This window comes from Cydia amplana, chromosome 12 (genome assembly GCF_948474715.1).
Source record: "Cydia amplana chromosome 12, ilCydAmpl1.1, whole genome shotgun sequence".
NCBI lineage: Eukaryota > Metazoa > Arthropoda > Insecta > Lepidoptera > Tortricidae > Cydia > Cydia amplana.
The window spans coordinates 3,256,864-3,281,394 of NC_086080.1; the positions used below are offsets into that span (position 1 = coordinate 3,256,864).

General features: G+C 41.3%; 1 protein-coding gene across 1 annotated transcript in view; it reads right to left on the bottom strand.

The window, feature by feature from the left end:
- The window catches only part of LOC134652858 (PAN2-PAN3 deadenylation complex catalytic subunit PAN2), a 45,031-nt gene that overhangs the window by 6,893 nt on the left and 13,607 nt on the right, over positions 1-24,531 (bottom strand). The window contains exons 6-17 of the mRNA XM_063508057.1: positions 24,033-24,258; positions 18,496-18,635; positions 16,962-17,114; positions 15,455-15,551; positions 14,671-14,766; positions 12,860-12,961; positions 12,504-12,585; positions 10,816-10,967; positions 9,521-9,667; positions 8,492-8,616; positions 6,952-7,060; positions 3,543-3,742 (exon numbers count right to left, since the gene is read on the bottom strand). Coding sequence (XP_063364127.1) covers positions 3,543-3,742; positions 6,952-7,060; positions 8,492-8,616; positions 9,521-9,667; positions 10,816-10,967; positions 12,504-12,585; positions 12,860-12,961; positions 14,671-14,766; positions 15,455-15,551; positions 16,962-17,114; positions 18,496-18,635; positions 24,033-24,258 — 1,629 coding nt within the window. The remainder of the gene's footprint in view (positions 1-3,542; positions 3,743-6,951; positions 7,061-8,491; positions 8,617-9,520; positions 9,668-10,815; positions 10,968-12,503; positions 12,586-12,859; positions 12,962-14,670; positions 14,767-15,454; positions 15,552-16,961; positions 17,115-18,495; positions 18,636-24,032; positions 24,259-24,531) is intronic.

The following is a 24,531-nucleotide window of genomic DNA, read 5'->3' on the forward strand; positions in this document are numbered from 1 at the left end:
GCGGATTAGCAAAAAATGGTGTGAGCAACGCTTACGGCTCGGCCACGACTTGCGACGGCGGCAGCGACAACCATAGGTGGGAACGAAAGGTCCGATCGCTGTGTCTCGCTCCAACCTATGGTTATCGTTGCCGCCGCCGCAAGTCGCTCAATGCCCAGGCCGAGACGTTAATGGCGTGGACGCGTGTGACGGATTTTACCTACAATGCTACCCCGCGTGCGTGCACCCGCGCCAGATGTATTTCATATTTCATATTTCATTTATTGCATAGTCATGAACATAAATTACATAATAAGATGTTACAGTTAAGTTGGTCAATTCATGACACCCTGTTAGGGCACACAATATTTAGTTTACTATCTAATACCTATAAAACATTTCATAACATATGTAGAGAAATTCTCGCGTATCCTGCATTGAATTAAGCCATTGCTACTCCTTCAATGACCGTCCAATAAATCGAAGAGCAACGACATTTCAGAACGGTTGGCTTTTTCGCCAATGATCAAATAAAGATAAAAAATCTACGGCGGATTAAAGAGGAGTGTTATGTCTTTAGATTTAGTAAAATAGACACGTTCGTGCGAATCGCTTTCTAGTCTATAAGATTTCCAATGTTTTACCACATTTCGAACGCTTCTATTCTGACTTTTGTTTGCACGTGACAAAATTTAGGGCTCATTTAGACGGCGCGCGAACAATTTTAGTTACATTGCGGACCATTGAGGTTACATCAATTCAGCCGACCGATCAAATGACGCAATGTAATGAAACTCGCATGCGAGTTCTCGCACCGTCTAAACCCATTTACATGGTGCGAGTTTCTCGCACGTTTTGGGGCGAGAAATCGTATGACATTATCGTATGCAATTATCGTAAGGCGATTCCCGTACAAAAATGTTTACATTCACGCGAGAAACAAAAACTCGCCTACGATTATGTCCAGTGATCGGAATTGGTAGTGCCATTTCACGGGACTTCGGTGCGTAAGCTTAGTATGGATATACCTTTTCACCCCGGGATTTCATATTACCTACTTCAATTAAAGACATGCCAAGAATAGTACATTACTGAAGTATCGCAACTGCAATGTAAGAAAATATTATAATTAAAATAACTACTAAGTAATCAAGTAAATAAGTTTGTTTGCTTTTTTCCGGTAGCATATTACGCATAGCTAAGTTGGCTTCCTCTCTCAAATTAGGCGGAGTACAGTCCATAATTTCCCTATCGCTCTCGTCACTTTTTGGTGATATAACAATCGGAAAAAAAAATCTTGACATTTGAAAAAGCTATTCGAACACCATGTTTAACCGCTTATAAATATAGTACCATAGATTTTTTTACAGAGCTTACAGAGAGAGTGGTCGTTGGCTGTATGTAATATTTCCTTTGTCAGTCTAATCTTAAGATCGGTTTTCCTAGGATAGCGGTGCCGTCATATAGCGGCCGTCTCCATACTAAATAATACGGCTAAATATGGATGTCGTACTATTTGTATGGAGACGGCCGCTATATGACGGCGCCGCTTTCGGAGGAAACCAAAGCTTTAGTGAGCAAATATAAAAGTTAGAGCAGCGGACAATAATGTACGTTTCATACTAACTCCCTACATTACTTCTTGGCTTAGGTCAATAAATAATGTAAGGAGCCATAAATGAGCAACTTCATGTCTTCATTCGTGTGTTCGTGACATTAACGCATACATTTCGGAGTATGTTTGAGAAAATATTTTTGTGAAAAAATAAGTCTTGGAATCCCGAGTCTTATCCATGTTAAGTACAATGTTTGAGGTCATTCACCCCAAATGGCACTACCTATTCCGATCATTGATTATGTCATTCGATACTCGTACGGAGATTATCGCCAGGCAAAATAGTTTACACGGAAAGCTGCATTCTAGGGAGATATTTGCTTACGATTTCTCGACTCGTCTAAACTGGTTCTCGTGACATTTTTTCACGAACGTGCGGGTATCGCACGAATTGGTGCGAACCGATTATCATACGAGTTTTACCTGTCAACTTACGTGATTAGTTAGTAATCATTTTCACTATACTGCCCTTAAGCTTTGGATTCCTCCGAAAACGGTGCCGTCATATTACGGCCGCTATATAGCGTTGACTGACGTCACTAGAACGTTGTCTATGTAAACAAGATGGCGCGGTTTCCTAGACGGCGTTACGTTACGTTGATTGTCAACGTAACGTAAGATGACGGTCGTCATGACGGTGTCGATAGTTTCGTGAACGTTTTATTAGATAGCGGTGACGCCATTTTGAATAAATGACACGAGATTTGAATAAATGATTCCGTACTACGATTATTTTCCTCTTCTGATGATATTTCATCCTCCAAGTAAATTATAGATGATCAAGCAAATCTTGTCAGTAGGAAAAGGCACGAAATTCAAATTTTCTATGGGACGTTAACCCATCGCGCCTACATTTTTCAAATTTGCCGCTTTGACCTTGGTGGATGACGGTGTGTTATGACGCCGTGGTACTTTCCACATGTCGCCACCGTAAAGACGGCCGTCTTTTGCGGCCGCTATATGACGGCCGTCATATGACGGCACCGTTTTCGGAGGAATCCAAAGCTTAACTTGTAGCATTATATCCCTTTCTACTATTTAGGGTTGTCAAAATTTAAGTCATTATCTTATCTGTGGTCGGGCACGCAAAGGGACGTCAAGTTGTGTCAACCCTAATTTGCCCGAAGTCAGGAGGGTCTCCCCACTGCTTGTTTATAACGGCAGGCGTGGCTCACTCCACGATTTCGTCGCGTCGCTACAAGTACTTGCAATTACATGCGGCCCACACCAATTTTGGTGTCTAGCCATAGAAGTTTCCGTGCACCGCTACGGAACGGACGCTCGCTCGCGCTTGCGCCACCTAGCGGTCATATCTGTCGCAATAGAAGCGTTTTGTTAGAGTGAATCTTCTGTACCTAGTACTATTGTTTAATATCTGGGTGACCGAGCTTCGTTCGGAAAACATAAAAAAACTCGAAAATGCGTTTTCCCAGAGATAAGACCTAGCTAGATCGATTTTTCGCCCCCAAAAACCCCCATATAGCAAATTTAATCGAAATCGTTAGAGCCGTTTCCGAGATCCCCGAAAACAAGAATTGCTCGTTTAAAGGTATTAGATTATGTGATAATGGCAAGGAAATAGACAGGAGGTATAGTTTGTAGCTTTCTAATAGACCCCGAAGGCTAATCCTATTGTCTATTGTTCAGTAAAACCGCACGTGCTACTTACCTGCAAAAAAGGGTCCTAATTATTCTATTTGGCACCTGAGCGCGGGCTAGTCCAACGCTCAAAAAACCAGTGTAGGTGCGCTCTCCGATAACGCGCCTTTGTTACGCATCTCGATGACACATTTTAGACTGGTTCTGTAGCGTTCGACTCGCCGGCACTCAGTAACCGAAGTACCGATTTTTTTATGCAGGTGGTTGTGGCACGTGGCACGAGCGGTTTTTCTTAACAATAGACAATGGGATTAGCCTTCGGGGTCTATTAGAAAGCTACAAGCTTTACCGTATGACCCGGCCCTGCTGCTGCGTGGGCGTGAACCGCTTGCAGTGGTCGCACCAGGCGGGCGTGGCGCGGCGCGGCGCCAGCGACGCGCGCACCAGCTCCGCCACCCCCGCCCCCGCCCCCGCCCCCGCCCCGCGCGCCGGCGTCGCGCCCATCGGGTACTGCAGCGCGCACGCCAGCACCACGGAGGCACGCTCCTCCTGACAGCACAGACTTCACAGGTTAAATATACCTCTACCAGGTAAAGATAAGATAAAGATAAAAGATAGTTTATTCAAGTAGGCATAATTACAATGCGCTTATGAACGTCAAATAAAGCTAGGTAGACCGGCTCCAACCCTACACCTCTGCCCCGAGAAGATTGAAATCCCCCCTCAATTGGAGGAGGGTATCCCATTATGGGACCGGCAACAAACTCGGCGGGACACATCTTTTCAAAAATAATTACATCTTATAATTAACATGCATTACGAGAAAATAAGGAAAAAGGGATGATGAGAACATCCGCATCCGCAACCGCGGAACTTCCGCATTATTTTCAACATCCGCATCTGCATCCGCATCCGCATAAAATCGATGCGGAGCTTATGCGGATGCGGATGTCGAACAAGTCGGTACAGGAACGTCTTAGCGGCGGCGTAAGTGCTAGGTAATTCGTCATTACCTATAACGAAATCGCCTAGATCCAGAAAAGTCGGCCAAGTTACTGTTTATTAAATATAACGCACCTATATTCTTGCTCAAACACTAAACGTTTCGTTTTTTTTAATAAAAAAATACTAAAAGTGTAATATTTGACGTTTTCTAAGTACCTAATCTTGACATCCGCATCCGCGTCCGCATCCGCGGATGTGAGCCTTTAAATATCCGCATCCGCATCCGCGGATGTCAAAACATCTGCATCCGCAACATCCCTGACCTCTACAGTTAAAAATAGGAATTTGGGATACCTCTGTAGATAACAACCAATTCCAGACGATAGTGTTGTGAATAAAACTCATTTCGAGGCTTAAGACTCTCGAGGCTTAACGCCTCAAAGGCGACCGATTTCGACGACCAAATACTTATTTGCAATTGTTCAAGTCCTTAATTCGCTGCCATTTAGAACATGCTGTTGCAATTTGGAATCCTTACTATACTAAATACTCAGATGCTCTCGAAACAGTCCAAAAAAAATTCTTAAATACTATGCACTTTCGATGCTACAAAAACAGATTATCTTACCAGCAGTTACTAAAAAAATATGATCTGTTAGATTTAAGTTCCAGGCGAATGTTGCTCGAGTCTATGGTACTGTACGGTCTCTGCAACAACCACTATGATTGTGTTGCCCTTAATAATAAGCTCAGCTATAAAGTGCCCAACTGTAGTAGACAACGAGAGACGCGCCCTCACCGGCTGTTCGTGACCGGCCGCTGCCGCACCCACGCCGGTGAGCGCGCTCCTCTTCGCAGGCTCGTCCACACTTATAACACACAATTTAACCAGGTGGATATTTTTGGCTGCAGTTCTGGTGTATATAAAAAACTTGTAACAGATGTACTCAGACATAGTAACAATATGTAATATCTAGTGAAATGAAGCAAAATGCAAAATGTACTATTTAATGTATTACTATGTATTACTTCATATAACTTATGTAACGTAATGCTGCATGCGCTGTTAACTATTAAGCGTTAAATATTTAATTTTATGATGTATAAACTTAATGTAATAACAACCTTTTCCTTGTCAATGCCTCCCGGAGCCTTAAGCTCCAGAGGTATAAGCTCCGAATAATCAAAGTACTTACCTAATTGTAATAAGTGGTGAACGGTGTTGGTCACACATACTGTATATAGTGTTAAAAATACTTTATATTTAAGCCTTTCTTGTAGTGACTGTTTGTTTACCTAAATAAATTAAAAAAAAAAAAAAAGGCGGAAAAGACGATTTCTTACATCCACACGCGTAAAATAAATAAATACAATTCTCAAATATAGTCGAGTCTTGAAAACTTACGAGTCGTGAGGGTTCGAGTCTTTAACCTCTCGTGTGCCGTGATTATTTTTTTCTAATATCTTCCTCGTACGCGGATCTCCGCTCCGATACGACGGCTTAAGCCTAAAAATTAAGCGTTATCTACAACACTGCCAGACGAGCGTCGAGACGGGTACAACGAATACAAATATGTCGCCTTCTAAGCTCTTGCTGCCGACTGTATGGAGCGTGGCAATAAAATCAAAGTAAAGTACCACTGTTTTATCTGTCGCCTTGCGTTGTCATTAGAATCGCGATAACCACATATAAAGTAGAGTACATTTTTACAATTTTTCCATTACTCCAAGATAGCTTTTGGCCTATACATATTCGAATTTAAAGTGAGAGAGAGGTTATGTCTCATATATTGTTCAAAAGCTCATCATCTTACCTTATTTGAAAGAAAGAGACACTGGATAGATAAACTATATGAGGTAAAATACATATACAATGTGTAACTACATAATATTACCTCATTGTTTCACTTCAAGCACCGGCCGATATGTCCGACTCTTCTCTGTCCACTTGCTGGTTCGTTAGGGAGGTCATCTTGCCTAGTTGAGGGTCTAAACACACTGGGTAGATAAACTATATGAGGTAGAATACATTTCCCATACGTAACTATATAATATTACCTCCTTATTGCACTTCAAGCACCGGTTGAGCTGGTGTCGACCGATAGCGAACAGTTGCGATATGTCCGACTCTTCTCTGTCCACTTGCTGGTTCGGTAGGGTAAGTCATCTTGCCTAGTCTTAACACACTGGGTATATAAACTATATGAGATAGAATACATGTCCGATGTGTAACCGCATAATATTACCTCTTTATTGCACTTCAAGCACCGGTTGAGCTGGTGTCGGCCGATAGCGAACAGTTGCGATATGTCCGACTCTTCTCTGTCCACTTGCTGGTTCGGGAGCTCATCCTTGCTGAGTTGAAGGTCTAAAGACACTGGGTAGATAAACTATATGAGATATAATACATGTCCGATGTGTAACCGCATAATATTACCTCTTTATTGCACTTCAAGCACCGGTTGAGCTGGTGTCGGCCGATAGCGAACAGTTGCGATATGTCCGACTCTTCTCTGTCCACTTGCTGGTTCGGTAGGGTAAGTCATCTTGCCTAGTCTTAACACACTGGGTATATAAACTATATGAGATAGAATACATGTCCGATGTGTAACCGCATAATATTACCTCTTTATTGCACTTCAAGCACCGGTTGAGCTGGTGTCGACCGATAGCGAACAGTTGCGATATGTCCGACTCTTCTCTGTCCACTTGCTGGTTCGGTAGGGTAAGTCATCTTGCCTAGTCTTAACACACTGGGTATATAAACTATATGAGATAGAATACATGTCCGATGTGTAACCGCATAATATTACCTCTTTATTGCACTTCAAGCACCGGTTGAGCTGGTGTCGGCCGATAGCGAACAGTTGCGATATGTCCGACTCTTCTCTGTCCACTTGCTGGTTCGGGAGCTCATCCTTGCTGAGTTGAAGGTCTAAAGACACTGGGTAGATAAACTATATGAGATATAATACATGTCCGATGTGTAACCGCATAATATTACCTCTTTATTGCACTTCAAGCACCGGTTGAGCTGGTGTCGACCGATAGCGAACAGTTGCGATATGTCCGACTCTTCTCTGTCCACTTGCTGGTTCGGTAGGGTAAGTCATCTTGCCTAGTCTTAACACACTGGGTAGATAAACTATATGAGATAGAATACATGTCCGTTGTGTAACCGCATAATATTACCTCTTTATTGCACTTCAAGCACCGGTTGAGCTGGTGTCGACCGATAGCGAACAGTTGCGATATGTCCGACTCTTCTCTGTCCACTTGCTGGTTCGGTAGCTCGTCGATCACCTTGAGTTGAGTATCTAGAGACATTGAGAAAATAATTATATGAGGGTCAGTTGCACCAAACTGCCTGTCACCGTTAATGCGTTCGCTAAATATTGTATGGGAATTTTCATGGTTCTCTGCCGAGTGATGTTGATTAGTCTGTAAAATGTGGTTGGTGCAACTGACCCTTAGTCCGTCTTTATATATGTCACCGTAAAATTGTAAACACTTGTCATATTATAATCTCGCTAGTTACATTATAAACTGACGGTAGGGAGATTATAATCTAACCTAACCTACGTTAGATTATAAACTAACGGGTTCACAATCTTACGGTGTCATATATAAAGGCAGGGATAACGATTAACGTTTTCGACACCGTGTCCAACACAAGAGCTGTCACTCAGACTCCACGTCACCGAAGTGTCAAAAACTGAAATTGAACTTTATGCATATGCACGTAGGTCTACGTTGCTCTGTGGTCTGTGACGGATTAATCCGTCTTTGGCGTTGGACCTGCGGTTCGGATATATCCGTCGTTGGTGTCGAAAAGGATAAGATATTGTTGTACAAATTTTAATATTGATATGCATAGTCGTTACCTGAGTATTCCACAGGACCAAATAAGGCTGCATGTACAAAATTTACTGTACTATTAAACAATAATATTATCAAAGAGAATAGAGTGTATGGAGAGTTACTGTCATGGTAAATTATGTAGCAACAGTAAATTTACTGCCATCTTTCGACAGCAGATTAAAACTGTTAGAACGCCATTTGACTTTAACCCTTATTCTTTCACTGATAAATTATATGTTAAATATTGAAATTAACGCGTGAGAGATGATATGAAACGAACGCGAGTGAATGATAAGATGACAGGCGAGAGAGAGGTATGTCCAAAAACCCCGATGTACAGTCAGCAGCAATAGTTGCTAAGCGGGCGAGGTGTTCAATATAATCTTGACGCGACTTTATTGTTAAGAGAGTAAGAGCGCGTCAAGGTAATTTTGAACACCTAGCCCGCTTAGCAACTTCTGCTGCTGACTGTATGGTGATGAAAACATTCACAGTATACCTTCTTCCTGACTCAGGTTATGCCAGCCGTCTTCTCTCGGTTCGCCATCTTCGAACTCTGTGCTGGGTCCTAGGAATTCTAGCTCTGCGTACTGATATTCTTCCGGATATCCATTCACCTGTTTGGGATTTATAATGAATGAATTTATATTGTATATTTCTACTCGATATTCAGTCATGTTTTTAAAATACAAACATACGTGCTATTTTCAACCAAAAGGGTACTATTGTCGGTTGTCAATAAGGCACTATTTCTATATAGATTATGTACCTACCTACATTAAGATAGAGCGGGTTCTACTGATACAGGTATATAATATGCTTACAAGGACTCAAATCAAATTGTTTTGAAATTGTATTATGTTTAACCTAATAAACTTTATACATTTTAATAAACTTTTCTACTAACACCTTATACTCGTAAAACAGTCTCCCGCCGCGTCTGTCTGCTTGTGTGTATGTTTGTCCGCTATAAACTTAAAAACTACAAAACGGATTTTCATGCGGTTTTCACCTATCGATAGAATGATTCTTGAGTAAGGTTTAAGTGTTATAATTTAACTCGTGCAAAGCCGGAGCGGGTCGCTAGTTTATGAACAAAACATCATTTGATTTGCCAGCCGCTTGTCGGTGACGGAAATCACCGTAATTTATCCCAAAGAAGCCTTGTTTGATCTCCGAGTCGGACGGTCAAAGGGTCTGCCCTGTACCATAGAGAAAAAAATACATAGAGTGCTCACTCCATACATCAGTTTTAGTACCAAAAAGACTATTAGCATCTAGCATCGAGTAGCGGAACTATCAGTACTGCTACTTGACAATAGATGTAGCACCGACCGGAAAGTCTTATGCTGTTGAGATAAAACTTTCCGGTCGGTGCTACATCTATTGTCAAGTAGCAGTACTGATAGTTCCGCTACTCGATGCTAGATGTAGACACTGAAATTAATAGTCTGAACTGATGTATGGAGTGAGCACTCTTGTCTTACTATATTTCTCTATGCCTGTACGTAAGAAGCTTACCTGTGTGGCGGGTGCTACGATGGGAGCTGGCACGCTACCCCTCGTTTTGGGGGGGGAACTGTTGGTAAGTATAGCCATCTCCTTTTCTTTCTTTCGTGTTTCCAGGATTTCGTAGTGCATTTGGTGTAGTATGAAACGGTTCCAACTCTGAAACAATAGAATTAATTTTGATGCAGGATGCAACAGTTAGAACCATAAGTAAGGTAATAGCGCACTCCATATATCACTACCCTTATTATGACCCCCTGAAACTCGTACAAACCTTATATTGATTAACTAAAAGTTTCAAAATCTAAAACAAAACAACTACTTCTAATAATAAAATTACGTTAGTGGTTGATCACAGTCTATCAGCTCATACGAGCACCTACCTGCTGATCTCAGAAATGAGCCGTATGAGGAAACATTTAAGCGCAAATTGAGAAACCTTTTGTTGGATAACCCCCTGTACTCTGTAAATGAGTACATGGAATTGAATTTGTAACGACATATGTAATTTTATTTATGATTAAATTGTTGATTTGTATTTAAACATGACATTAAGTTCTTTTGTTCATTTGTATTATTTTTATCTTTATTTGGCATTTTAATGACATAACAGTTACAAATCATTTACGTTGACATCGACTTTAATGATAACTTGGTTTATATTCATTTTTCTTTGTACATGACGATCCTTATTAGGAGACACAATTAATCTTATTGTTTTTTTTTTTAATTTATAATGTAATTTTTGACGATCATGATGAGAAGATAAACATAATTTTGACGAATGTAGCAAATTTATAGTGTAATTTTCATCTTGAAATAAAGAAATCTAATCTAATCATAATTTCATGATTTGTTACCAACTAATTCGTCGAACAATCATCTGAAGAGCACAGAGGCAAACCGAGGGTTCAACATAAGCGGTGAAATTTTTTATTTGAATTTATTGTCACAAAATTGTCTCTTAATGTCAAGCGATTCGCTCGAAATGTAAAGAACCTTTTATTATATTCTCTAGCTTGTACAGTGGGCCAAGAAAGTCTACCAGTTTTGACAAAAGTTTCTGCGAGATCTAACGATCGCTAAGGTTGACTTTTCTAACGGAGTTTAAAGTAAATCGACCTTGTTGTCTCATGACGTTCAAACGAACCTCAACCGTAGGGTAGACCACTTTCTTGGCCCACTGTACCATATTATTAACCTACCTTTATTAAACACTGATTTAAACTTTCACGATTTTTACACATTATTAAATTATACAACTATAGTATACTACAACTACAATTATAGTATAATTTAATAATTACCTGTATTAAAGCCTGCAGATCCTGAGAGTCCTGTCTGTCGGGCAGGATGAGGCCTAAAGCCGCGGCCTCGGGTACGGTGCGGAAGGCCCGCAGAAAATTAGAGGCCTGGCACGCTGCGCCGCCCGATGAGTCAAGCATTCGGAATAGGAAGCCTGCAAAAATAAAATTAAGTTTCTCTTTGACCACGAAAGACGCCCAAACAGACGCGCAAACTACGTAACGGATTTTGATGCGGTTATTTTAGGGTTCCGTACCCAAAGGGTAAAAACGGGACCCTATTACTAAGACTCCGCTGTCCGTCCGTCCGTCCGTCTGTCACCAGGCTGTATCTCACGTACCGTGATAGCTAGACAGTTGAAATTTTCACAGATGATGTATTTCTGTTGCCGCTATAACAACAAATACTAAAAACAGAATAAAATAAATATTTAAGTGAGGCTCCCATACAACAAACGTGATTTTTGACCGAAGTTAAGCAACGTCGGGCGGGGTCAGTACTTGGATGGGTGACCGTTTTTTTGCTTGTTTTGCTCTATTTTTTGTTGATGGTGCGGAACCCTCCGTGCGCGAGTCCGACTCGCACTTGGCCGGTTTTTATTTAATAGAATGATTCAAGAGGAAGGTTTATTCATAATTTGTTAACCCGTGCGAAGCCGGGGCGGGTCGCTAGTCATAGCATAAAGTTTACGATTGCGCGTTATAAATGCCTAATAAGCGTGGCGTTCAAGGGTTACTCCTCGTGTCCTAGTCATAGAGAATGCCAAAAACACCTGTGGCTTTTAACTTTTCATGCATTATGTATGAAATCGCGTGTGTGATATCCATACCTCGCAATTGAATCCGCAAAACCGTAGCAGTTGCACATTAGGGTTGACATATATACGTATTTACTAAGTCAAATACAAAAACTATGTTTTAAATTAATTATTTAACATCTGTTTGCGTGTGATTACGCTAAATAAGGTATTCACATCCTTATGCTATACACACATTATTACGTTATAAGTAGGTAGAATTTATTTTAGACTTCAAATTAAGAGTAAACAAATTGTGATCAAATAAACAAAAAATTAAAGAAGTAATTTAATAATTTACTTTCCAGAGACACTAATTTAACATTAAAATTTGAAAAATAGTGACTTCGTTATCAGTCATGATGATGATTCATGACATATGACCACAGAACACATTAAAGAGGTTAGAATGGCTATCGCGCGCAGTTAGTATCGGAACCGGTGTCGCCGCTCGTTCCTCTCCACATTTACTAACACTCGCGCAACGGTAGTAAAAACTTGTGTGCCTGGTGAATGGATACGCCTCCTTTAGACAGATTTGATGTCTGGCTTCTTAATCTGAACGTTATTGTGGCGCAAAAGGCATGTTTACTTCGTTTTTCGGTCAGCGCGGGCGAGTAGCATGCGAGCGTTTGCTCAAAACCGGCGGCGACACGTACCCTGCTCGCATCGCCATTCTAACTTGTTCTGTGCATATGACCTTTACATTCAACTGTCATTTGCTACGGTTTTGCGGACTCGATTGCGAAGTATGGTGATATCACGTCCGCGGGACTCTAGGGATTAAATAACTTATGACTAGTGGTTCTGTGAGCTGTAGACCTCGCGAGCATAACTTAAAACTGAAAAAAATCTATGACCGCCATTAAAAAAAAACTGGAACTAGGTACGTACCTAATTCGCAGCTGAGACAGAACTCTTTAGCGCAAGTATGAGCCAGCAACGTTGCCTTTACAGCTGGAGTATAGTACAGAACCTGAAACAATAATGAAAATTAATCTGAATACTGAAAAGTTTATAATACTTACAAAAAAAACACATACACAGAATGTTAATAGTTAACCATGGGACATAGATTACTTAGTTTTTATCTCGGAATTCGTACCTTGAGGCAATGAAATTCTTACAAAAAGACAAATTAACTCATAGAGACTGGTGATCCTAAAGTGTCCTAAACCATTTCAATAAAGGTCACATCGCAAATTTAAGGCGGCACGAATGGTTCGCCAGTTAAAAATCAATCTTATTACCTGAAGCATAGAGTTGCAGTACGAATTGGGTAAAATGGCCTCCAATCCAGGCAGGCCCGGCTTGCTAGTTTCACTGTCTTGCTTGTTGTAACGACCATCAGTCTGAAAAAAACATGTAGGATATATTCGAGAAATTTCGACCCATACCGCCGGGTGGCCTAGTGGCACAGACAAGACATCCTCCAGACTGAGCATAGTAGCGCTACCCCCTCTGCCACAAATATACGGTAGTTTTACTCCATCTTCGAGTCAAAGTGTCTTTGTGTGACGTCCGTGTCTTTGAACGGACCAATCACGGCACGGGACTCGCTCACCTCGCCCCCCGCACCCCAGTATTTTTGGCAGCATCGGTTTCATGAAATAATTGCTCTAAACTACGTCTAGACCCTAGCCCGTCGCGTTCTAGTCTATGCCTAGTGGTTATCTAGTGGCTTCTGTCGAAGACGTTGGTTCTATCCCAGCTTAGGGAACTGGCGGCCTAGCCAAGGTGACAATCGCTTACGCTTCGCTAGCGAATCGCTTTGTCTCTCTATTACTCTTCCATATTAGTGTGACAGTGACAGTTGCGTTTTGTTCGCTACGGAGCGTTAGCGATTGGCATGTTGTCTAGGGCCTGGATGCTTTTGGTCACTTCCTTTCGTTTAAGACATCTATTTCAATTTGTATGAAAAAAAAAATGGTATCAAATCCACCTAGGTTAACGATGAATTTCTTTTCAAACTTAAAATTAAATTGAAAGTAGACTCATTTATTGTCTTGAGTGGAAGTTAAACCTACATACACAGACAGTATTTACATTTTTAATTTATTTCTAAGTTTACTAGTAACAGCATCGTTTGCAGACGTTTTTGCTTGATACAAAAAAAAACCGTTTTTAGTTGGTACCTAAAAGGACTTCTGACAAGTAGACACTTCTAACAGTGCATTCCAAATTAAAGTCCGACTACGCTATAATTTAATGCTATATAATATTTTTTCTACTCCAGCACTTAAATGTGTCAATTAAATGACTGACAGTGATATCTAAAGCAATGTCATTTGAATGCTTTGTCTATAGGCTCATAAGATGACTGCTAGCAGTCATCTTATGAGTATAATACAACTGCTTTATTTTTTTTTAAAGATACAAGTTCCGATCATCTTGATTGAAAGAGGTATGTTTTCATTTACAATAATAACTCTTTTTTTTTTAAATAATAACTCAATTTTTTTAAATAATAACTCTTTTTTTTTAATAATAACTCTTTTTTTTAATAATAACTCTTTTTTTTTTTTTTTTTTTGCTGCAGCTGTCATAGAAAAAGTAATGTATGCAACAGCTCATAATTGGTTCTTAAAATTCTCGGGTCTTTTTTTACAAAACTCGACTACGTCTCGTTTTGTAACTTCGACCCTTGAATTTTAAGAACCCTTATTATATCACTGTTGCATAAACTACTATAAAACTTTCGCGTTTTGAACACATATTAACTCACATTTATAGACGGGTCTACCGCGAAATTTATTCAATTACCTTTATTTACCGACGTTTCGACACAGGTTTCACTGGTCGTGGTCGCGGCTGCTGGGACATCACGACATCAGTTAGCCGCGACCACGACCAGTGAAACCTGTGTCGAAACGTCGGTAAATAAAGGTAATTGAATAGATTTCGCGTTAGACCCGTCTATAAATGTGAGTTAATTTAATGCTATATGCAATTTCTTATATCCCTTAAAGCACTATGTCTGTTTAATAATTTAATATGTATAAATAACTTACGTTTTTATATTTCTGTTAACACGCCCGTATCTTGAATGTCAATAGCGTACCTTTTGATAGTGCTTGGGCACTGGTTGGTTCGTGAATTTGTTTTCTATCACTTTGGCAGTGAACAGGTCTTCTAGACTGTCTTCTATGTAGGGCATCTGAAATAAAATAGTACATTTCAATGCAAGTGTGGAAAGTGTGTTATTATTTACGAGTCCCGAGATGAGATGTGCGACTACATTGTACTAAAAATCCATTCGCATTATGTGACTGTTTGTGTTCTATATATGTAAATTAAATTATGTATTTTATGAGCCATAGTTTTATGCCTTTATTAACAAGAACAATCTTATAATCTTTGTCTTATTAACAACTAGCTTTTGCCCGCGACTTCGTCTGCGTGGAGTTAGTAATTTGGGTAGCTTATTTTTACCCAATCAGCTTTTTAACGATTCCCCATACAATTTTTCACTCCCCTTTTCACCCCCTTAAAGGGAGATTTTTGGGATAAAAACTACCCTATGTCCTTCCCCGGGACTCAAACTCTCTCTATACCAAATTTCAACTAAATCGGTTCAGTGGTTATTGATTGCCCATACAAATTTCCACCCCCCTTTTCACCCCCTTAAGGGGTGAGTTCTGAGATAAAAAGTATCCTATGTCCTTCCCCGGGACTCAAAACTATCTTCATGACAAATTTCAACTAAATCGATTCAGTGGTTTAAGCGTGAAGAGGTAACAGACAGACAGACAGACAGACACACTGTCGCATTTATAATATTAGTATGGATTATTTTTAAGGGATCTGCGAACTAAAAATAAAAATTGTTAATAAATTTTAATTACCTGATTTCTTTTAAAAGTCCTAGGGTTAGGGGCGTAGCCAATCGGACCCTGCATTTTCATGGTGTTTAGAACCTCTGCGTCTATCGGCTTGGGTTTCCTATGAAAATAATTTAGATTTTAAGAGTCATTCAAGTCATGTTAGTACACATATTGGACCAATGCAGCCCAACCCAAGGGACGCAGCTATACGGTGAAACATCACTGCGTACCTTAGGTAAGCCTACGTTAGCTCAATATGTCTGTTAGGCATCAAATAGCCATAAGTCATAAACACTGAGGGTCACTCGTGTAGGTACATACTTGTAGATTTACCTGTAATATAGCTTGATATATTTTAATTCATTAGCGTTATTCAAAAAGCGCTGGTGCCCTAGCGGTAAGAGCGTGCGTCTTGCAATCCGGAGGTCGCGGGTTCAAACCCCGGCTCGTACCAATGAATTTCTCGGAACTTATGTACGAATACGAATTTGTATGATTCCATGTACATATGTATATTTTCTAAATCAAATTTCTATTACACCTTATGTGTATAATTGCATGAATTCTATAGTAATTTAAATTGTATTTTTTTTCCCTTATTTTCTCGTAATGCATGTTAATTATAAGATGTAATTATTTTTGAAAAGATGTGTCCCGCCGAGTTTGTTGCCGGTCCCATAATGGGATACCCTCCTCCAATTGAGGGGGGATTTAAATCTTCTCGGGGCAGAGGTGTAGGGTTGGAGCCGGTCTACCTAGCTTTATTTGACGTTCATAAGCGCATTGTAATTATGCCTACTTGAATAAACTATTTTTTATCTTATCTTTATCTATCATTTGACTGGTACATACCAGTATCCCTTCCTAAAGAAGGCATCTTGTAGTTAAGGTGACTGGTACATACCTGTATCCCCTCCTAAAGAAGGTATCTTGTAGTTAAAGTGACAGGTACATACCTGTATCCCTTCCTAAAGAAGGCATCTTGTAGTTAAGGTGACAGGTACATACCTGTATCCCTTCCTATAGAAGGCATCTTGTAGTTAAGGTGACAGGTACATACCTGTATCCCTTCCTAAAGAAGGCATCTTGTAGTTAAGGTGACTGATACATACCTGTATCCCTTCCTAAAGAAGGCATCTTGTAGTTAAGGTGACTGATGCATACCTGTATCCCTTCCTAAAGAAGGCATCTTGTAGTTAAAGTGACTGATACATACCAGTATCCCTTCCTAAAGAAGGCATCTTGTAGTTAAAGTGACTGATACATACCAGTATCCCTTCCTAAAGAAGGCATCTTGTAGTTAAGGTGACTGATACATACCAGTATCCCTTTCTAAAGAAGGCATCTTGTAGTTAAGGTGACTGATACATACCTGTATCCCTTCCTAAAGAAGGCATCTTGTAGTTAAGGTGACTGATACATACCTGTATCCCTTCCTAAAGAAGGCATCTTGTAGTTAAGGTGACTGATACATACCTGTATCCCTTCCTAAAGAAGGCATCTTGTAGTTAAGGTGACTGGTAAATACCTGTATCCCTTCCTAAAGAAGGCAGGGGGTAGTTCGTTGAACCATCTGGGGCCGGCGGCTAGCGCGGGGAGCGGCACGGACGAGAACTGAAACGTGGAGTCAGTTGGACCCGCAAACGGCAAGTTTGGAGGGGCGTCGGCAAACTCCGTGGCTCTGCAAAGTATTGAATAGGCTACATGACTAATTTTTTTTTTATGGTATCAATCGATCGGGTTTGTTTTTAGGATCAAATGTCTATATGGGACCCATTGCATTAAAGTAACACAAAAGTCAGAAATTGTAGTCAAAGTCCGACAGTCGCACTTCACTCGCGAAACGCCCTGTACAAAACGGCCAGAGGCCGTGACGTCATCGCCCACGTTGTAGTATGGACAAAACAAGAAAATTGCGTTTTTGTCGGTGAAATATTGCGTTTATGTATATAGTTGCTATACAAATTTTTTTTGGTGAAATGTAAGGAATCGAATGGTACCCTTACTTTTATCGTTTTTGGAAGTTAAAAAAAACTTAAATTTTGAAACTTTCAGGTCCTGTATTTTTGTAATTTTTCAATATTTTATTTTAATATCCACATTATTGTGATAAATTGCTCGTTTGCTATCTATTTTACTAGATTTTGTTATAAAATTCAACATGTGTCAACATCCCTATTATGAGTTTCAATTAAATGCACGGCGTGCAGCCGGAGGTGGTGGGTTCAAATTGGGGTGGGTTGTTGAGGGTTTTAATTCGTTTGTGGTGACCGTTCCGACTGAACATCTAGCGACCTTCACCAAGGAGTTTTGGCCAAAGGGTGTCAAGTTTCGGCGGTTCCGCGGCCGGCTCCCTGACACTGCGGGGTTGTGTAATGCATCGCAATCATAATGTTATTTTTTCTACTCCCGTACTTTTATTTGTCGTTCGTTTGTCGATGTCCTGGTAGGCTTCCGTAGCTCAATTGGTTAAGAGCAACGCACGGATTGAGGAGGATGCGGGTTCAAGTCCTGCCGGAAGCGTAACTTTTTCCATTTTTTCCTTATAAAAAAATTTGGAATATCGCTCGCAGACGAAACTGCTTGTTAAAAAAATTGATTTAAAATGAAGATGGGCTCCCTTTACGGCTCCTCCTCTTTCAGATAATACCATTCGCGGCACATCACTTTCGACCCTTCGCATCATATTCCCGTACCATGCTAGGCGATTTGATCTTAGTTTTTCTGTTATGAATGAATGAATGAATAACATTTATTTCGGGACAAGTCCCATAGTTATGGGTGCAACTTTCAGGCTTCCTCTTATAACCCTATCCTATATATGCTTGTCACGCCACACATTTCTCTTAACATTAGTGCTTACCTAAACATATTTTGAATCATACAATACCTACAATACAAATTCTTACATTATGTTACAACCCCAAAATACATTTACAAGGAAACACACATAATACATAAATACAGAGGTAAACAAAAATCATCATCATCATGTTTGTGCTAGGAAAAGAAAAAAACAGATGTTTCTGAGTAGTGTCTGAATCAAACAGGTGAAAGCTTACCTGGAGAAATTGTTGAATACAGGCTCATGGTTGTGCTGAGGGGAGAACAGATGAAGATGTCCTGCCTGGTCGCCGAAGACTAGAGCTTGGCTTGTGGCTGACACGTCCATCACACTGCAGAGGGAGGATTGGGTGTCCACCTGTAAAAAATAGCAGTGGTTATTACTTAAGCCCTCGAGTGCCAGCTATAGACGATGTTAAAAAAGTTCAAGGGGTTTTTAAATGTCCATACATAATTACCTATGCGTAATTTTGACATTTCTGATTGTTATAGTTCGTTTTTTTAGCATTACAAAAATACTATGTCTTTATAATCGGAGTTGCTAAATTTGGCAACTTTTTTAGCAACTTTAATAGTAAATCTTGCCACTTGGCAACATTTATCATCTATTTTAGCAACTTTTCGCTAGAATCTTACTTGGAAAACGGAGTGGTTGTCGTCATTAGCGTTGACGTGCAGCAGCGTGACGTGTCCGTCCCCGGACAGGGCCACGGCGCGGCCGGAGAAGGCGGGCAGGTAGTGCAGCAGCAGCGGCGGCGCGGCGGTGGCGCACGACCACGCCGCCCACGTAGGGCTCCGCCACTGCTACTCCCGCACTTTGCGCATATAAAGCGCGATAGATCTACTACTAGTGCGTCGCGCTCTGATTACTATTTAAGAGTGAGACAGCTAGCACTACTGCGTCGCGCTCTAAATGCTATATGCGCTTCGCGAATAAACTTAACATTGCTGCGTCGCGCTCTAAGAGTGATAAAGCTCGCATTACTGCGTCGCGCTCTATGAAAGTGACGGAACTAGCACTACTGGGTCGCGGTCTATAAGAGTGACAGGGCTAGCAGAAATACCTCGCGCTCTTATCAAATTAATGTGTGATGATCTGTCTTTATAAACGGAGTTGCAAAATTTGGCAACTATTTTAGCAACTTTAACAGTAAATCTTGCCAATTGGCAACTTTTTCATCTAGTTTAGCAACTTTTCGCTAGAATCTTACTTGGAAGACGGAGTGGTTGTCGTCATTAGCGTTGACGTGCAGCAGCGTGACGTGTCCGTCCCCGGACAGGGCCACGGCGCGGCCGGAGAAGGCGGGCAGGTAGTGCAGCAGCAGCGGCGGCGCGGCGGTGGCGCACGACCGCGCCGCCCACGTAGGGCTCCGCCACTGCTACTCCCGCACTTTGCGCATATAAAGCGCGATAGATCTAGTACTAGTGCGTCGCGCTCTGATTACTATTTAAGAGTGAGACAGCTAGCACAACTGCGTCGCGCTCTAAATGCTATATGCGCTTCGCGCATAAACTTAACATACAAGAGTGATAAAGCTCGCATTACTGCGTCGCGCTCTAAGAAAGTGACGGAACTAGCACTACTGACTGGGTCGCGGTCTATAAGAGTGACAGAGCTAGCACTAGTCCCTCGCGCTCTAACCAAATTAATGTGAGATGATCTGTCTTTATAATCGGAGTTGCTAAATTTGGAAACTTTTTTAGCAACTTTAACAGTAAATCTTGCCAATTGGCAACTCAGATAACAGGATAAGTATTGTTATGTATATAGTTTCGAGCGGGTGATGGGAGTAGAAGTTAAACACCTTATGTGTGATAGTATAAGAACATTCTGAACGTTTATTCTCTAAATGCCTATTGTTTTATACACGTTAGGTTGCGCTGACACAAGCAATATGCGTTTATGTCGCAGTAAACCAAAGCGTTACTGCTAAACACTAAAAGTGGACATTCACCACATTACACCTCCCCCGAAAGTTCCTCTCACCGCCGGGGTGACAGAAGAAAAAATTTAAACGCATGTTACTTGTTTACAATTTTTTCTGAAAACAATACAAAAAAATATTAACAAATTATATAGGTATAATGCAAACAAGCTTTATTTAGCTAGGTTCTTATGTGTCGTAAGTGTCGTAGTCCTATTAAGGAAAAGAAAAAAAAATCGTTGTGCTAATAAGAAAATATCATCACTTTAAATGTTGTCATCTCTCAAACGTTAAAATATTAATTTACTTCCTTTTCTCATAAAATATAAATCTCCTTCTTTAAAAACATTTACCTACTCTTCATCTTTAAAACATTTACTATTCAACTTTAAAACATTTAAAAACATTTGATATTCAACTTTAAAATATTCACTCTCGCTGTTTATAGTTACGGTATCTCCCATAATTCTGATAATAAAATAAACTAATGCCGTATTAAATGTTAAGCCTTTCACGGACACCTATAAGGTCGACTATGATCAAGGACATAACTGGGTTGCGCCTCTGTGCGCACCCTTCACCTATCAATGCTATCTATAGCAATTCTTCAATAAACACCTAGGGCATGGTCACCCTTTATCAACTCTATAAAATGGCATATCAGGCCAGGCTGTACGGCTCTGCCTGTACCTAGAGACACAAATACATTAAGACAATAAGTCTCCTACAACTTTCACGGAGGATACTGTATATCACACTATGATCAAGTACGAAGGACTAGTGCTCTAGCTATAAGGTCACATTTTATAAATAAATGTGCCTAAACTCCTTAAAACTTCTCAAAATTGTACCGTACTGTAAGCTTTCTATAAATGAAACATTATTATTTAACTTCAAAAATTCCAAAAAAAAAATGATGTAATAAATCAAACTTTCGCTGTATATCAGGTGATCAGTCCGACACGTAGCTAAAGTATCAATCATTACTAAGAAACAATTAAATAATGTTATTGAATTGAGTTGTTAATTATTTAATCGTTATGCGATGTATCAAATTTCATTCATCGCTTATTAAAATATTCTAACTCGCGGCAAAGTCTCGCGGCCTAGTTAAATTTTCTGTTGACGTGCGCACAACGCGTGGCACGCGCTGCAAATTGCAACATACATGATTGAGGACACTATTCGACACTTTTATATTTAATATTATATTATGACTTCTTATGAAAAATTTGTATGCTCGAAACGAAATTGAGTTTAGCGACAACCTTTAATAATTATGAATGATTTAAATTTGACTGCTACTGAATTGGAAAAAGAAATGCTGGCTTTTAGAGAAAATTAATTAAAATCATAAATTACATGTAGGATTTACATCCTATTGCTGCGTGGCTGGCCGTCCTCGGCTTCGTCTTCGTTCGGTCCGGTGCGAGTTCGCAACCGGCATTCTTGCTGCTGCTGGCGTGGCCTGGCGAGCTGGCATTTCCATATGGCACTCGCTTGACGCTTCGTATGGCTGGCTCTGTTTACGACGATGTTAGTGGGCCGGGATAACCCTGGACTCCTCTTGAAATGGGCCGGGATAACCCTGGACACCTCTTGATTTGCGAGCCGGGATACCCTGGACAACGCTCTTCGCTCTTCTTAATTTCTTTTCTTAACGCGGTTTCCGCTTTTTAATGTTGGTTGGTTCTTCTCAGGTTGTTTCTTGATTCTTGATAAGCTGGTTGGTTCTGACTGCGTGGATTGGTGTTGATAAAGTGGTTCTTCTTATTTTTCCTTTCTTGCTTGATTTTTCCTTCTTTCTTGATTGTTAGTTCCTTGTTGGTTCACTGGTCTGGATCGCCATCAGATAACAGGATAAGTATTGTTATGTATATAGTTTCGAGCGGGTGATGGGAGTAGAAGTTAAACACCTTATGTGTGATAGTATAAGAACATTCTGAACGTTTATTCTCTAAATGCCTATTGTTTTATACACGTTAGGTTGCGCTGACACAAGCAATATGCGTTTATGTCGCAGTAAACCAAAGCGTTACTGCTAAACACTAAAAGTGGACATTCACCACATTACACAACATTTTTCATCTAGTTTAGCAACTTTTCGCTAGAATCTTACTTGGAAGACGGAGTGGTTGTCGTCATTAGCGTTGACGTGCAGCAGCGTGACGTGTCCGTCCCCGGACAGGGCCACGGCGCGGCCGGAGAAGGCGGGCAGGTAGTGCAGCAGCAGCGGCGGCGCGGCGGTGGCGCACGACCGCGCCGCCCACGTAGGGCTCCGCCACTACTACTCTCGCGCTTTGTGCATATAAAGCGCGATAGATCTAGTACTAGTGCTTCGCGCTCTCATTACTATTTAAGAGCGACAGAGGTAGCACTACTGCGTCGCGCTCTAAATGCTATATGCGCTTCGCGCATAAACTTAACATTGCTGCGTCGCGCTCTAAAAGAGTGATAAAGCTCGCATTACTGCGTCGCGCTCTAAGAAAGTGACGGAACTAGCACTGCTGGGTCGCGGTCTATAAGAGTGACAGCGCTAATGCACTAGTCCCTCGCGCTCTAATCAAATAAATGTGATGATCTGTCTTTATAATCGGAGTTGCTAAATTTGGCAACTTTTTTAGCAACTTTAACAGTAAATCTTGCCAATTGGCAACATTCTTCATCTATTTTAGCAACTTTTCGCTAGAATCTTACTTGGAAGACGGAGTGGTTGTCGTCATTAGCGTTGACGTGCAGCAGCGTGACGTGTCCGTCCCCGGACAGGGCCACGGCGCGGCCGGAGAAGGCGGGCAGGTAGTGCAGCAGCAGCGGCGGCGCGGCGGTGGCGCACGACCACGCCGCCCACGTAGGGCTCCGCCACTGCTACTCCCGCACTTTGCGCATATAAAGCGCGATAGATGTAGTACTAGTGCGTCGCGCTCTGATTACTATTTAAGAGTGAGACGCTAGCACAACTGCGTCGCGCTCTAAATGCCATATGCGCTTCGCGCATAAACTTAACATTGCTGCGTCGCGCTCTAAAAGAGTGATAAAGCTCGCACTACTGCGTCGCGCTCTAAGAAAGTGACGGAACTAGCACTGCTGGGTCGCGGTCTATAAGAGTGACAGCGCTAGCAGAAATACCTCGCGCTCTTATCAAATTAATGTGTGATGATCTGTCTTTATAATCGGAGTTGCTAAATTTGGCAACTTATTTAGCAACTTTAACAGTAAATCTTGCCAATTGGCAACTTTTTCATCTAGTTTAGCAACTTTTCGCTAGAATCTTACTTGGAAGACGGAGTGGTTGTCGTCATTAGCGTTGACGTGCAGCAGCGTGACGTGTCCGTCCCCGGACAGGGCCACGGCGCGGCCGGAGAAGGCGGGCAGGTAGTGCAGCAGCAGCGGCGGCGCGGCGGTGGCGCACGACCGCGCCGCCCACGTAGGGCTCCGCCACTGCTACTCTCGCGCTTTGCGCATATAAAGCGCGATAGATCTAGTACTAGTGCGTCGCGCTCTGATTACTATTTAAGAGTGAGACAGCTAGCACTACTGCGTCGCGCTCTAAATGCTATATTGCTGCGTCGCGCTATAAAGAGTGATAAAACTAGCACTATATACTGCGTCGCGCTCTAAAAGTGACGCAACTAGCACTACTGGGTCGCGCTCTATAAGAGTGACAGCGCTAATGCACTAGTCCCTCGCGCTCTAATCAAATAAATGTGTGATGATCTGTCTTTATAATCGAAGTTGCTAAATTTGGCAACTTTTTTAGCAACTTTAACAGTAAATTTTGCCACTTGGCAACATTTTTCATCTATTTTAGCAACTTTTCGCTAGAATCTTACTTGGAAGACGGAGTGGTTGTCGTCATTAGCGTTGACGTGCAGCAGCGTGACGTGTCCGTCCCCGGACAGGGCCACGGCGCGGCCGGAGAAGGCGGGCAGGTAGTGCAGCAGCAGCGGCGGCGCGGCGGTGGCGCACGACCACGCCGCCGACGCGGCCGCGCCGCCGCGCAGGCGCCGCACGTCCCACACTATCACGTAGGGCTCCGCCACCGCTACGCCGTTTACTCTGGTGACAATGGTAGAATTTTTTCTACTAAATGTCACGTAAGAAATAAATGTGTAAGAGCAATGATATAAGATTAAATAAACATGGAACATTAAATACAGAGAGTATAGCCGCATGTTGAGAAAATGTATCTATAAATCTCAACAGTTGAGTAATAATCAGTATATACAGTCAAACAAAAATAAATGTAAAGCGACTTGGAACTTAATTAATCGTTGTAGCTCTAGTGATCCAAATAATAACATTAATGTATTGACTTATAATAATGTAACA